Genomic DNA, 15,231 nt, shown 5'->3' with positions numbered 1-15,231 from the left:
GCTTTATCATCTACTCGCTTCAATCAGTTACTTACCAAACTCAAGCTGACAGCCACTCTACCACCTTGAGTTTGAGGGAGGGTATTAATGTATATATTCTTTTGTAATTAACAAGATATTATCTTATATTATCGTATACTATTTGTTGCCTTTTTTATCACATAGGACATTGTATTTACCTCCCTTTTGCTTGATGTAAGAATACACAATAATATATTCAATAAAATAAGCCACAATTTCTTTTTAATACTTAGAAACAACAATAATAAAGGAATTGAATAGCGTTAATTAAAATGACGTTATCTTAGGTCAAAAGGAATCGAATGAAATAGGAAATTAAGTGAGTGAAAGAATAGTTGAAGAAAAAAAACTGCTTGGACTTGCTTACTCTCACTATCTTCTATTAATTATTTTCTTGCCTTTTATAAACATTGAGAATCTCTTCTTTCTTTATTTATTTCTTTAAAACAGAGCTTAGAGCTAATATTATAAATGCAATCTTTTTTTTTTTTTCTTGAATTTGAAAATATATGTACGCAGACATCAATCTAACTAAATCATTTTAAGCCTTAATTTTAATTGTGTTGATTTGATATATAAATGAACAACTTTTGTGGATTCAAGATCAAGTACTTATCTTGCTATTGCTAGAAAATACAAAATTTGTATTTGAAAACAACTAATATATAATTTGAATGTGGTTGGCTTTTTTAGGACGTGTGAAGTCTGTCATTGTATAGTAAAAAAGAAAAAAAGTGATGGGTAGCACATGAACTTGAACAAATGGGACAACTCCAACAATGGGGCGGTAGCGGTGGCCGGAGCTTTTGGCAGAGGTTCACTGAGTCCTTAATATTCTTCTTGCTTTTATGGTATTGATTTGCTTTTTCTCATATGTTGGCTCTTCCATTTCAACGAGCAGAAATATACGAATTTAAGGAAAATAACACATCTCAATTTTCATTTACATTTTTTTTTCAAAGAAAATCATTTGACATCCTCCTGGTAGCTAATTTTAATGACAAAAGTTATAAAAAAAAAATCACAATTTCTATCATTATGAAAATTTTAGAATCCAAATTTATTATTTGTATAAGTTCGAAAGTACTAATAAAAAATTTGAGAATATAATTACAATTATTACGGTTTGCACTATTTAATGAATAAAATCATCTAAAATCACTTTGATCCTTAATCTTTTATGAAACAATTTTTCTTGGTATCAATTTAGTCCATTTCCTTTTAATATTACAATTATTTAATCTCGGTAATGATTTATTCCATACACTTTAAGTTTTAATACAATTTAGTTAAAATATAATACATCACTTACACATGTACGTCAATAAACTAATTAGCTTAAAAACTACGTCCAAAGTTTTAAATGCTAAAAGTGATTCCTAACAAAAGTTTAAGAATTAAATGGTTACTTCAGCATTTATGTTCATAAATTTTGAAATAGTAAAAGCTCATATTAATCTCCTCAAATATGTGTGTATGTGTATATATATATATCAATGGTTTCCTTCCATAATTAACAGGGTGAAATGTATTTTACCATTTCCTTAGAACAAGTTTTGTTTATACTAATAATATTTTTTTCTTCCAAATTTAATATCATAACAAAATGGACATTTAATTGGTCACAAGAAACCACAACAATTTTTCCAGTATTTTTGTGTGTAGCAAATGGTCAAAAAAAAAGAAAGAAAAAGAACTAAAGGAATAAAGAAGACAGATAGATACAAGAAGCTACAATAAATTAAAAGAAAAAAGAAAAGGAAGAGCATAAAAAACAATGAAGAGAAACACCTGTACAATTCTTTTGATCAATTTTTGTTCTTTTTGGCTTCGAATTTAGTGCCCTCTTTTAGAGCTTCTTGGGCATCATTCTCCATTCCAAGGCTAAACAAGCAAGTTGCTTGAAGATAAAAAGCAGTTGCCCACTCTGGAGATATTGCTTGAGCTTGCATTGCATCTCCTAGAGCTTCTTGCCCCATATCATTCATCAGGTAAGATAAACATCGTCGGGCGTACACCGTCGGTGATACCATTGTCCCACCGTCAATGAACTACACAGAACAATCGTTTTGGTCTTATATTATGACTCTAACGAGCCCCTAGGGGGTTCTGATTCGAATGCCATTTGAAAATAATTAGAGTACCAAGAACATATTCATATCCTATCAGGTTCAAAATACAGCTCAAAATGAGGTGAAGATCACTCACTTGGGTATAGCAATCAATGGCAGTTGCAAAGTCTCTAGCTCTGAAAGCTGTATCTCCATGTTTCTTAGAATTGAGAGTCTCTTGCATTTGGCTGGTCCACATTTGAAAGGAAAGCTGAAAGACCAGAAAAGAAGTTGTATGGAGTTAATGTCATGGGATTCGCGATTCTTACTGTGCTATTTTTGTTTGCAGCCTTGTCAAATTAGATCGATTAGCTCTCGACGATAGAGGATGACTATGAAAAGGAAATGGAAGAAATACAGCACATCTAAGAACAGGGTTCTTGTCAGGAGAGTGACAATATAGAAGGTTGTAGACTATATCGTGTGTCAACTTGGCAATTTTTGTGGTCTTGGTAACATTTTTTATTGGTAGTAGTAGCCTACCTCATTAGCAATTCCCTCATCATCCTTGTATCCATTCTTATCCAGCATTTCATGAATGGCAGTTAGATCCTTTCGCAAGCATGCTTCGCCAAATGGCGTTAATGATAGCGGTTGGGTTGAAGTTGCATTCTCAGGTGTGATGCCCATCAAAACATACGACGGAACCTGCTTGAAAATGACTGATCAGTAATCCGAGCCATTGAGGAATTAGGAGACAACTCCAACAAACAATTAAATGGAACTACAGAAACTCAAAACGACATCGTGTTTAATAAACAATATAGCTAGGTATCAAGAACCCTACTACAACTCTTGACTAAATAAGATATTCTTATAATTATCCAAAGTGTAAACCTCCGTATCTTTCTGAAGTGGCATGAGAGCAGTCACAAGAGACTTTGCGTTTGGCCTCTCCCGGGCTTCATACTGTAAACAGCGGGATGCTAATCTCACTAGTTCAGTTCCATCATCATTTGAGAAATGGCCCTCCAATGCAGAATCCATTAGCATCAGGAAATTTTTCCCACGAATTAAATCAAGTGCCTAAATTCATATAAGAACAAGCATGCACAAATTTCAATAGCTTTAGGAAGCAGATTTTAATCCCAGGAAAGAAAGGTTTCTTAATATTGATTTTAGTATGAAAAAAATGGGTAAATGTTAAATCAAGGAATATTTGTTCAAAATTATAAACTAAACTAAATATCCAATAGGCAAGAAAAGTAAAACTTACATGGCTGGGAGGGATATGTTTGCCACTAAGAAGATCTAGCAGCAGAGTACCATAGCTATAAACCACACTTTCCGGTGTCACTCTACCTGCCCATAAAAAAACATTTATGCATTCTATAAAAATGACTACGAAGAAACAATCGACAGCATGCATGCCGGTATTTATTCTCTGAGCTTCAAATTGTCACAGCTCAAATCTTAATATTTTTGAAGAATTAGGGAAATCACCATTATTTTTCTAATCACTAGGCGAAGCATAGAGATCTTAAGCCTCGATGTGTTTTCGCAAAGTCAGAAGCATCATTTGTGAGAGGCGTAAGTCTCTTATGGTTCAACAAAGGCATAAGTCTCTAGGCTAAAACTTAGAGCCTTGCCTCAAGGCGAGCCTCAAGGTGTAAGCCTCAATAGCTTTTTAAAACATTGGGCACAGTCAAGACCCTAAGGAGAGATGCCAAAAGCACAATCCCATATAAAGGATGGTAACCATTTCTTTTGTGATGAACACGTTCTTAAGATTAAAGATGAAATGGAGCACTGGTTGTCCAACGTAACATGTGATATAACAACAAACAGATCTTTTAGTTTGTCACTAAGTAGGATTCACTCAAGTATAAGAATCTTTGAGCCTTTGTGCATCAGTGAAAGAACATCTAGGTATTCGTATATTCAGAGTTTTAACCGTGTTTCCCTTTTCTCTTTTCTGGAGAGATGAAGTCCAGAATGGCAAGGCAGAACATACCTGTTCTCAAATACTCGGGAGGAGTAAAAGCCAGATTTGTACTGTAACTCTTTCCATCCCTGCTGTTCTTCATAAGGCCAAAGCATGAAAGCCTGGGATTCCCATCCTAACCCACATAACAATTCATTACAATACTTGATTCTTCAACATAAAGCTCAGCCAAAATGACAAGGGAAGAAAACACTCACTTGATCAAACAAAATTCGGTAAGCATTTAGATCATGGTATAAAGCTCGCCCCTTACCACTGCAATATTCCAATGCTTGCGCTAAATACAATGCCACCCTCAACCTCATCGCCCATTTCATTGGATGCGACTCCCCTATCATTGAAGTCATAAGAAAATAAGAATAACTATCAACACACTCATATTTCTTTCACTTTCTAACATTAGCTCCACAAGATTAGCAACATTTCATAGTCAATGTACATTAGGTAGGAACAAGATTGTATAATAAGTCAGTGTTTGGTTGGTGAAGGTCACATTCCTTTGAGATAGTTCCTAATATTTCACAAACAAACAGTTTTACATGATTTGAGCAATGAGTTAAGAGCCAATTAAGGTAATAAAAACAACCCTTATCTAAGTAATTACAATAAACTCCTTGCAAGGGCTTACAATGAAAGAGATGTTTGGCTAGAGTTTCATTAGGCATAAACTCAGCTACAAGCAACCTCTCTTCCCCTTCACAGCAACATCCAATCAGATTCGCCAATCGCTCACTCCTCAAATTTCCCACCGATCTTGCCTCATCCTGAATCAAATCCATTACCAACCACGCAAAAAAAACAATCAATTTCAGGCATAAATTAAGCAAAACAAAACGCATTGAGAGCATTAGGAGCAAGTTAACAAACAAGAAATTGACGAGTATCAGGCCATGCGAGCTTGTTAAACCGCTTCACGGCGATCCACCGGCCATTATCGAGCTTCCCTTTGTAAACCACATTAGGGGCTTTCTCTCCATGCTCCGACACTATGTTCTCCGATGAAAAGCCACCGGTAGCCGCCTTGAGCCGCTCGAAGCTGAACTCACTGAAACTCGGCCATAAGTTCCGGTCGTTTTTGTTTCCATTTTCTGTAATCAATGGTGAAAGGAACTCAACATTCTTAGTCAGAATCACTAAACGGAACCAACAAAAAGCAAAAACAACTAATGGGTTCTAAATAGATTAACTCAGAGATGATTAGAAACACAAGATACCCAGATCAGATGACTCCAAAACGGAGGGTTTGAGATGGGAATGGAACCAGCAAAGCGAGAATTTAGAGCAACGGGCACCCATTAATGGTGGAATACGATGAAAATATGAAGAAAGAAAAAGGGGAGATGAAGAAGTTGAGAGAAAATGATCAAATAGCTTTCATTTTCAGAAAAACTCCTTCGATTCCTTCAAATTTGAGTAATGGGTGAAATGGGTGAGTCTCATGTTATGGATCCAATCTCTAGTTGTTTCGCACTCTCTCGTCTCTCTGTATTCCAAATCCTACTCGCTAATATAAACTTTTTCTCTTAATCTCATTTTTTAAAAAATAACTTTTGTTCATTCTTCTCTCTCTTCATTTTCATGTGAATTTTGATTTTGCTAAAGAGAGTTGGCTTTCTGGATTCAGCTTTTCCTTTTCTAATCTCATCATTCCACACTCTTTCTCTGTTGCATCTTTCTGAATTCTTTCCTTTGATTTCTTTAAAAAATGTAAGTCCTTTAAAGAAATTAACTTTGAGAAATATCAAAATTGCTCCTTTTTTTCTTTGTCAGCTTTCTTTGAAAAGTGGACTCAGAGTTGAATCAAACGGTCAGATTTGTTTAATTCTTTACGAAAGTCAAACAAATCAATGACGTAAAGCTCTCTGTTTTCAATTTTTTTTAAAAAAAACTCAGCATATGGAATTAGAATTTGGAATTTTAGTTGAACAGTGGTTGACAAGACACAATTTCTCTAAAGTCTAACTTGTTTTCACTTTTTAATAGATGCCTTTTCTTTTTTATAAATTATTTTAAATTAATAAAAATTAAAATATTTAAAATATTTACAAAAAATATAACAAAATTTTTAGTTCCAACTATCCCATCTTTATTATCGATAAAATTAAATTTTATCTTGTTTTATAATAATTTTAATTAATTTTACTAGGTTTAATAAAAATACTTGTTAAAAGAAATAAATTCAATTATGTTGAAATTATTAGTCCAAATTAAATATTAATACTTCAAAATTTGGATTATTTTTTATAAATCAGTTGAATATTTATCTTTTGCCCCTTTTTGACTTTTGGGGTCATATTCTTATTAAGGGAATTTAAAATAATGGCTAAATATGTAATTTGAATTATTCTAACTTTTTATATCGAGGTTAGTCCTAATCCAAAAGACTTATTAATATTTTAAATGACGTGATTTCAAAACTATTTGATTTTCCTTTTATCCTTTATTTATTTTAGGTCATCTTCTTATTAAATATATTTAAGTTAAATGGAGGAAATTTTGAAGTTAACCTACTATTTCGATCTGAAATAAATTTTAAAATTTTAAGACTTTTATCATTATGTTTAGTGAAATGACTAAATAGAACGTTGCATACGTAGATTGGATTTGATCTCTCACTCTTGATCTCTTCCTACTTCTGTTCATTTACCTTTTACTCTTTGCTACACAAACTCATCATCGATCTCATTTCTCTCTTGCTCTCTCGAACAAAAACCTACGGTTAGTTTTAACGAAACTATTTATGCGAAAACTCATTCTACAACACAAACTCATTTCATGCAATTCCCTATTCAATGACCTTTGCATTTGCAATAGATTCATACTATCAGCACTATTCTTTGAAAACTCTTGAAAATTTATGGTCAACGACCCACATTTAGAAGTATATTAATTAAAATTTGAAATCGTAGAATTTAAAACAACAATCTAAAGTAAACCTCATAATAGTTTTCTTTTTTAGTAAAACAGTAAGATTCGAATCACAAATATTTTGATTTCAAGCAGAAAGTCGAAGGATATAACCTTCTTAGTGAAAAGTTGGAGGAGAATCCTATTCATCGTCACAATAATTCATACATGATTTTGTGTCCTTTTTTGTTAGTTATGTATTGATATAAATAAGATATTTTTGGATGAGTTGTATTTTTAAAGTAAAATTTTGATTAATATCAGAAAAGTGAAGGGGCATAAAAGCAAAGAAAGATTTGGAAAAGAAAAAACATTCTGTTGTATAAATAATATAATAAAAATAAGGCCAAGTTTTGATAGGTTAAGTAATGTCATGAAGTGCATGTGAAAACCCTGTCTTTTGCTTCACATAGAGAAAAATAGCAACATATCATGTGCCTTTTCAATTCAATTATACACATACATTCATATATATATATATATATATATATATATATATATATATATATATATATATATATATCCCATTTTATGAATATTATATGTCACTCTACTTATATATATTAAAGATTAAAAGTAGAAATCTATTAATTAATATAAGACATTTAAGTTAAAAACTAAAAAGGTTAAGCGTATAAAAGTTAGGTTTATATTATTTTATAAGTTTAGTCATCTGGGTATTATATATCTATTTTTTCTTTGAATTTTCGATTATGTGTCTGATAGATATTTTATAGATTAACAAATTTATTTGATATAAATTTAAATTTCATGTAATAATTGTATGTCAATTTTAATAGTCTCAAAATTTAAAAATTTAAATAGATTTAAATCTCAAAGTTTAGAGATTAAAAATAAGGTTAGAAACATTATTATTACCTATGAAATTTTATTTTCTATTATTAACTTTTCAAAATAAGAGTACACATTTTGAAAACTACACAAAATAGTTTTTTTTCATAAATTTTGAAATAACATTTTTATATGTATTAGAAGAAGGTATGTATGACAGCACTAAAAAAAAGCAGCTTTTTGTAAACAAAAGCAAAGAAAATCGTTTTCAATTCAAACAAAATCCATACCAAAAAATTAGGAATAATTGTTGCACAGGTTTGCACAAAGAGCATGCTAGTTGTTGATAGAGCAGCATGAAGCTGGCACCAGCCTCATAAGCAACTAATAGCATACTATACGCCCACAACCTGTTTGTCAAAATGCCCCAATCAACTTCCACACGCAAAAACTATCTTCTCTCTTTAAAATTCCAAAACAGGAACTCAACCAAAATGGGGTTTTCAAAACTTTCGTCCCTATCTCAATAATTAAGCCCAAAAATAATGATTAGCTTTGAAATAAGAAAGAAAAAGACAATGGAGATGATAGGAAGAAGGGCAATGTTTTTGGTCTGACAAACGGTGGCGCTATGATTAGCACCACCCCATTTGGGTGTATGGATGACCCCTCATTACAGTGAAAAGGGAAACTTAGTTCAAAAATTGGTCAAGACATGCCTTAGCCATCATAATTGCATTGCATTACATACAAACCATCATTAGTGTACTCATAAACTTATGGTTAATTTCACCCTTTCATTTAGACCCTAATAAAAAAATGATACTTTGAACATAAACTCTACATCTTTATTTTTTGTTTCACTCATAAGGCTTCATATAATTTGATGTGTATAATTAATTTCGTATTATATATTCATTTAACTCATGTCCAAATCTATTTTGCTCTACTTGAATACACCTATCTATCTAATAGGCTCAAACATGGATCACATCATGGCTATTGGCTATAACAACTTCTAAGGCTCGTCAATTCATTGTTTGTTATTTGAGAATTCTACTTAAGTATTGATATCCTTAATAATAAGGAAGAAAAAAGAAAAAAAACTTTATAGGGTAGCCAACTTTTAGTTAATTTATAAGGTTACCCTTTTGAGAGGAATTGATGATTGGTTTGGTGGTGTCCTTGTCCATGAGTAGAGAGGGGAGAGGCTTAAATTGCGCAAGCAATGCTTTTTGTTATTGGGGCCACAACACACAAGCCATGCCTTTTAGCCATCAAACCCAACATCATAGCATCGTCAAATTTATTGTTTATATTCTATGGGTCCTCCCTTTTGATGTCAAGTGTCGACCATAACCACCCTAAACACAAAATCCAACTTAATTTGAAAGATAAGTTAGTATCAAATTCTTTCAACGGTTAGAAAATAAAATTAGTTTATAAAATAAATTCATTTATGAAAAACAATCCAAACCCACTTTTAAAAAAATTGAATTTTGAATAATTAATGACTTAATTTATATTTTGACCACTACTTTTGACGATCTTTCTCCAGCTAACTTCCCTCCACCATTTCTAATAACTGTCGCAGCCAATTTTCAGTCGCCATCTCCGTTGCCGTTATCGAACACTTTCCAGATACCATTTTCGACAAATTCCAATGGCCACCACTGATAAAGTTCTTTATAGTAATTTGATAATATTAAGAAAATACTTTAGTAGATAAAAAAGTAAACAAATTGCTACATGAACCAAAAAAAATTTGTCACATATGTGTGTATGTTTTTAATATTTTTATTTTAAAAATGAATTTTTGAAGGACATTTCAATTAGAGTAGAATTTTTCTTTCTTTCTTTCCTTTTTTTTTTTTTTTTTTGTTAATAATACTTTCTCTCTCTCTCTTCTGGTTGTTACTTTGGATTGATCTTGATGTTAACAAATCCATTATCCAATAAACACTAATTTTATCTTCTTTTTCAAGTTTGGTAGACATTTTATTCTAAATTTTAAATTTCGTGGTGGTATAATATATTTATTTGACTAAAAGTGTTAAATATCTACATCAAACTTGAATAACTGCTACTTCATTTTTACTTTTTGGTAGAGGAATATTAAAAAACAAGTTCTTATCCTTTTTCGACTTAGTTTTTCAAAATTAAATTAATCTTTTAAGATTAATATTTTAAAAAAAAAATCAAAAAACAAAACTTGTTATTGTTTGCAAAATCAGACTAAAATTTCAAATATTTACTTGGAAAATATAAACCATGGTAAAGAAAAAAATAATTTAAAAAAACTAAAAACCAATAATTATCAAAAGAAGCATTGAAGTTATAGAGCATCGATCACCGTAGTTTTATTTTAATTTTTTTTCTTTTATCAATAAATAAAGTTGGTTCTTTGCCAAAGAGAAAAAGTGGTTCACCTTAATTATTGATAAGTAGGATGTAGTGTAGCAAATTGAGATGATATCACACAAATTTCCCTATGCATACAACTAATTGAGGTGTCGCCTATCAGTTTTCACGTGCCAATTTGCCAATTTCTTATTTTTACTTAAATGAAAATAATGCATTTATGAAAAGCAAAATATATATATATATATATAATTAACGATATGAAAAAAATCGTGATTAAAATAAACTTAGCTTAAAGGTAAGACATCCACCCCTCTACGCTACACCTTAGTAAAAGCTATTGTAGCCCATGGCACTAAAATCACCAAATTGGAGAACAAGGCTTTGTTTAGTGCTTTAACGAATTAAGCACTAATTGATAAATAATTTGAAAGAAGAATTTAAACCAATTGATTTTTTTTTTTTTTTTTTAATATCAATAAAGATTTGAACCTCTACTGAATTTTGAATTCTTAGTTAAAAGATAATGATTTATACTAATTTCTTTTCTTATTACAACACAATCAAGTTTCAAAGATACAAGATTCAACAGCCAAATTCTAAAGATGGAGGTCATGCCAATTTGTGCTAGTTAAGTTATACTCTTATCGAGAAACAAATTGAGGATGGGTTCTTATTCTTCCTTCTAACGCTTCTAATACTTGCACAAAACTATTCACTGCCAGCTTCTAATTACTGTTCCTTTTAAAGAAAAGAAACTTCCATTCCTTCAATTCAAAATTGGAGGACTTGAAATGTAATTTGGACAATTATCCAACATTTACATTTTCATGGTTCTTGAATAATCCAAAAAAGAAAACACATTAATTATATCCTGTCTGGGACCCTTCTATTCAAACAGTGACTTCGGTTATAAAAACCTGTATTTGATTGAACACAAAGGATTTAGTCCAAAATGAATCAATAGGTTAAGATAAACCCCAGCCTCAGCAAATATGAGAAAAGAAGAAAAAGGAAAAAAGGCATGTGATTGGGAGCAGCAGATTGGTTTAAAAATAAAGACAGATCACCTGTGAGAGTGTGATGTTTTATACTATTCTCAATGATAATAATAATTAAAAAAAGAAAAAAGGCAAAGAAGGGTTTTCTGTAAGAGAAAGATTTGGTTTAGAGGGAATGGGCAGGAAAAGCAAAGCATTAATATTGCTGGGACAGCACATGCAAGATCCTCATCATAAAAAAGAACATCATGTGCTCTTCCCGCATGTTAATTCATTTAACTTTTTTTCAATTCAAACATTTGGCTGTTCTGTTCTGTATGTGGGCCTCCCCAATTGTCCTTCCACCCTGTTATGCATGGCTGTGTACCCAATCAGGTGATGCTTTGTCTAGTGTTCATTGTTCTAAATGTTTTGTCTATTTCTATCACTTACAACTGGAATTCCAAACTTTTGATTCATTTAATGAGAGCTATTTAAACGTAGAATTGTAGAAAGTAGAACGAGATGCTGCAAAATTGTCAAAGAAGCATAACTCAAAGTTACTTCTTTTTCTTTTTCTTTTTCTTCTTCTTTTTTTTTTGGGGGGGGGGGGGGGGGGGGGGGGGGATCAAAATAGAGTTAAAACTACCAACTCATATCAACAAGCACAGAGATACAGATTTATGCGACCCTCCTAATTTCAATCTAGATTGAGCAGTTTGATATAAATATCTTTTCCAGGCTCATTTGGAGAACTTACTGTTGCTCTATGTAGCACCATTTATCGAGCCATTGATATGAACTGTATTTCCCTCTTCAAGAATCTTGCCATTTACTTGAGTTCTCAGCCTCTGAGTAGTAACAAGTAATGGTCAGGAAAAAGAACCAATGTTTGGATTCAATTCACATTATCTAGGGAATACTATTAATGCTTGAAACATACCCTATCTGCAGGATCCCCCGAGTTTCCATTGATGAGCTTGTGGTTCTCATCTTTTGGTTTGGTATCTCTATCTTTTGTACTCAACGGTAATAGTGTAGATACAGCGACATTTGTTCGATCAGGCAATTCTGGAATAAGAAACTTGAGTTATTTAGTAACAACGTTCAATAACGCTCCATGAAATTGAGAAATGACGGTAAGAAAGTAGAAGTAACCTGGCAATTTCTTATCAACAAAGAATACAACAAGGTTTACTGTATACCTGCAGAAAGATAGATGGTTTAGGAAATTAAGAATTAAAAGCATGATTATATTCTTATATACGAGTTAGCAAGTGGAGTGGCATTTTCTTACCATGCTACTACAACATCAACAGTGTAATGTTTGCGTGAGGCTACAATTAAGAAACTCTGAACTATAGCAAGTAACCACCCCAACTGCTTTATAAACCTAAAATGTTGAAGAAAAAACAAACCATCAGGTAGAGTTCACAATTTTAGTGCATCTGCACCTGACTATACACTATAAAATTGATTACTTTTTTGTTAGTACTTTTAGAAGAAGATACCTCTGAGTACCATATATCTGATATGAACGCACGAAAACAAGAGTAAAGATCATGTGTGATGAGAAAATTAAGTCTCCACAACCATACAGTACACCCCTTGGAACTGAAAATGCAACAAGAAAACCATATGAGAAACAATGTCAATTATAATATCCCTAATGACTTTGAACGTTCATGACAATTCCTTACATATCAAGAAAACTTCGAGGATACTTTTGGGGGGAGGCAGTGTGGCAAGTTTTGAACCCTGCACAAAAATGATGCAGAAGTCACCAACATTTTCAATTTCTAACAGCCATATTGGAATTATTACAAAATAAGAATCTTGTATTGATCAACCAAGTTCACTCATGAACAAAAGTTAATCTCAACTTATCCTTCAGACACGATGATAAAAATTCAGATATCAGTAGAAATTGTACCTCACGGCAGTGGTAGTTTGGGCCAGGGAGTTGGGTAGAATAAAACGTCAGAATACGGAGAATTTGAGAAGCCTGCAAAAAATGAATAAAAAGGACATTCAAAATCAATGTTTGTGTTATCCAATGTGAAGGAAGTTGGATGTAACATCAACTACCAAGTTCTTAAAATATTTTCTTTTGAGAAACCAAACATGAAACCAAGTTTTACAAGGGTGAGGGGCAGGGGAGATGATTGGGGCTCAAACATGTAATAAAGTTAAAGTCCAAAACAGTACTTACAACTAAAAAGGCTAGAACCCGGCACCATAAAATAACTGTGTAGATCTTCTTAGTTTTTAGAATGAAGGGATGAAAGGTCCACTGCAACAGAAAGTTCCACCATTAGCAACACTAAAGAAAATCCAAGTATGCTAAGGACAAGAGAACTGATACCAGAAAACAAAACCAGCATTGTTCTAAATGAAGAAAGGTAGAAACAGAATTATTGTCAAGTATGCATATATTTTAATGAGAATCAATATTGCAGAGATTGGACTACAAAGGACATTTTGTTTATATGCCACTGAAATTTCTACTCAAAATCCTGGAACCAACTGAGAAAACCCCCTTTCTTGTGACAATGGCATTGCTCCTCTAGAAACATGAACGTCCTAAAACATTTAAGCCTTAGAGAGCAGCCTTCAGCTCAGTATGCACTGCCCTACTCATGAGGTCTACATCAAAGTTGAATGTATGAAAGGGGAGCAAATAGAGCATACAACCTGAACCTTGTTACTTGTTAGGAAGATTTAATGCAAAAGGTGTACATTAACATGCTAGCGGGAATTCATCCTTTATGTGACTAATAATAAAATCAAGAAGATTAAGAGATGAAAGAAAACTAATAGGAAAACCAAAGAGTAGAACCATACCAAGAAAAATGATAAAAATATGAATGAAAACAAAGTCTCACTGAGGTAAGCTTTATCGGGTCCAAGTTCCTACATTCAAATACAATCAAAATAATCATATATGTTGAATATAATGTAATTATAATTCAAAAGATACAATATTTTGATACTAACCGGAAGAAGATAGAAGCCAACATCCTGAAGTACTGGACCAGGCCTATGTATATAATGAACACCTCTAGCAGCTAGACCATGTATGTACTATCCACAAGAAGTATTTCTGATGTCAGATTAAAGAAAGAAACAACACATAACAAAAGCTCCAAACACTCAACTCTTTGACATAAACATGGAAAGAGCGACTACCATCCTCTAGAATTTAAAAGCATATTTGAACGCTATTGTAACTTCCTAAAAGTGGGAACACCAGATAATTAATACAAATTAGCATCATTAAAGGATACCTGACAAACAAGTCCCCCGAGAAGGTATTTCCAATTTTCTGCAAGAAGAATGATCTCCGTGGTGGTTTCGGCACAGACTCGTTTCCATAGCTTCTCCCACATAACAAAAAAAAAAAACAAAAAAACAAAAAAACAAAAAAACAAAAAACATATTAAACAAGAGTAAATTCATAGAAAACGGCGTACTAAGTAATGAAAATAAAGAGAAAGGAACCAACTTTTGAAGATTCCCGGCGAATGTAAAGATTCATTTTGAAGGCGTGAAATACCCAATTCCATATTATAGAAGAAAAAACGAGTAAAAAACAGAATCAATCATGGCGAAAAGAAATAGAAAGCCCTCGATGGAATGGGAAGATAAGTTTGAATTGGGTGGCAAAGAGAAGGAAGAAGAATTAAAAAGGAATTGGAAAAGGTGAAAATGAAAATAGAGAAATGGGAGAAATGAGATCTGTAGTTGGAGTTTTAAAGAGATCAATGAAGAACAAAGAGATTTACGTTGAAGAAGAAGAAGAAGAAGAAGAAGAAGAGAAGCCAGCGAAGACGGAGTATTTGAATAAGAAAGGAGACAACGCGTTATTTTGAAAAATTAAAATTTTAATATTTTAAAAAGAAGGCAACAAATAGATATAAAATTAAATAAATAAATAATAAGAAATTAAAAAAGAAAGGCGCAATGTTCGTTGGGTAAGAAGAAATGGGAGACTGCCGGACTGACGGCCACGCGAATGCAACACGGGATTCGGAGTCTTCTATAAGAAAGACATCAAATCATGATCGAATTTCGTTTTACACATTATGGATCCCTATGTTTATCTCTTTCTTAA

The 15,231-nt window shown here is 32.3% G+C and overlaps 2 protein-coding genes across 2 annotated transcripts; both read right to left on the bottom strand.

The window, feature by feature from the left end:
- Positions 1 to 1,575: 1,575 nt before the first annotated feature.
- On the bottom strand, positions 1,576 to 5,765 carry LOC103490897 (serine/threonine-protein kinase BSK6). The gene is made up of 10 exons (XM_008450646.3): positions 5,292 to 5,765; positions 4,945 to 5,165; positions 4,706 to 4,841; positions 4,275 to 4,408; positions 4,087 to 4,192; positions 3,349 to 3,434; positions 2,970 to 3,158; positions 2,616 to 2,780; positions 2,230 to 2,343; positions 1,576 to 2,072 (listed from the first exon to the last, which is right to left on the bottom strand). The coding sequence occupies exons 1-10, from the start codon at positions 5,371 to 5,373 to the stop codon at positions 1,830 to 1,832; spliced, it is 1,476 nt and encodes a 491-aa protein (XP_008448868.1). The 5' UTR covers positions 5,374 to 5,765; the 3' UTR covers positions 1,576 to 1,829.
- A 4,881-nt stretch (positions 5,766 to 10,646) lies between these two features.
- LOC103490890 (phosphatidylinositol:ceramide inositolphosphotransferase 2) lies at positions 10,647 to 14,977 on the bottom strand. The gene is made up of 13 exons (XM_051089315.1): positions 14,623 to 14,977; positions 14,405 to 14,494; positions 14,115 to 14,201; positions 13,962 to 14,030; positions 13,330 to 13,410; positions 13,051 to 13,122; positions 12,818 to 12,875; positions 12,629 to 12,731; positions 12,415 to 12,510; positions 12,276 to 12,322; positions 12,061 to 12,188; positions 11,878 to 11,968; positions 10,647 to 11,057 (listed from the first exon to the last, which is right to left on the bottom strand). The coding sequence occupies exons 1-12, from the start codon at positions 14,653 to 14,655 to the stop codon at positions 11,885 to 11,887; spliced, it is 948 nt and encodes a 315-aa protein (XP_050945272.1). The 5' UTR covers positions 14,656 to 14,977; the 3' UTR covers positions 10,647 to 11,057; positions 11,878 to 11,884.
- Between the last annotated feature and the right edge of the window lie 254 nt (positions 14,978 to 15,231).

Source organism: Cucumis melo, chromosome 8 (assembly GCF_025177605.1).
Source record: "Cucumis melo cultivar AY chromosome 8, USDA_Cmelo_AY_1.0, whole genome shotgun sequence".
NCBI lineage: Eukaryota > Viridiplantae > Streptophyta > Magnoliopsida > Cucurbitales > Cucurbitaceae > Cucumis > Cucumis melo.
This window is presented reverse-complemented; position numbering and strand designations above follow the sequence as displayed.

Excerpts from the sequence above, each read along its gene's own strand:
- LOC103490897 (XM_008450646.3), bottom strand. The coding sequence starts at position 5,373 with ATGGGTGCCCGTTGCTCTAAATTCTCGCTTTGCTGGTTCCATTCCCAT. Across the intron at positions 4,842-4,944 it reads CTGATACTCGTCAATTTCTT|GATGAGGCAAGATCGGTGGG; the intron begins GTTTGTTAACTT and ends GATTTGATTCAG. Across the intron at positions 2,344-2,615 it reads ATGAGGGAATTGCTAATGAG|CTTTCCTTTCAAATGTGGAC; the intron begins GTAGGCTACTAC and ends CTGGTCTTTCAG.
- LOC103490890 (XM_051089315.1), bottom strand. The coding sequence starts at position 14,655 with ATGAATCTTTACATTCGCCGGGAATCTTCAAAA. Across the intron at positions 14,495-14,622 it reads TTCGCCGGGAATCTTCAAAA|CTATGGAAACGAGTCTGTGC; the intron begins GTTGGTTCCTTT and ends ATGTGGGAGAAG. Across the intron at positions 12,511-12,628 it reads CAGATATATGGTACTCAGAG|GTTTATAAAGCAGTTGGGGT; the intron begins GTATCTTCTTCT and ends TCAACATTTTAG.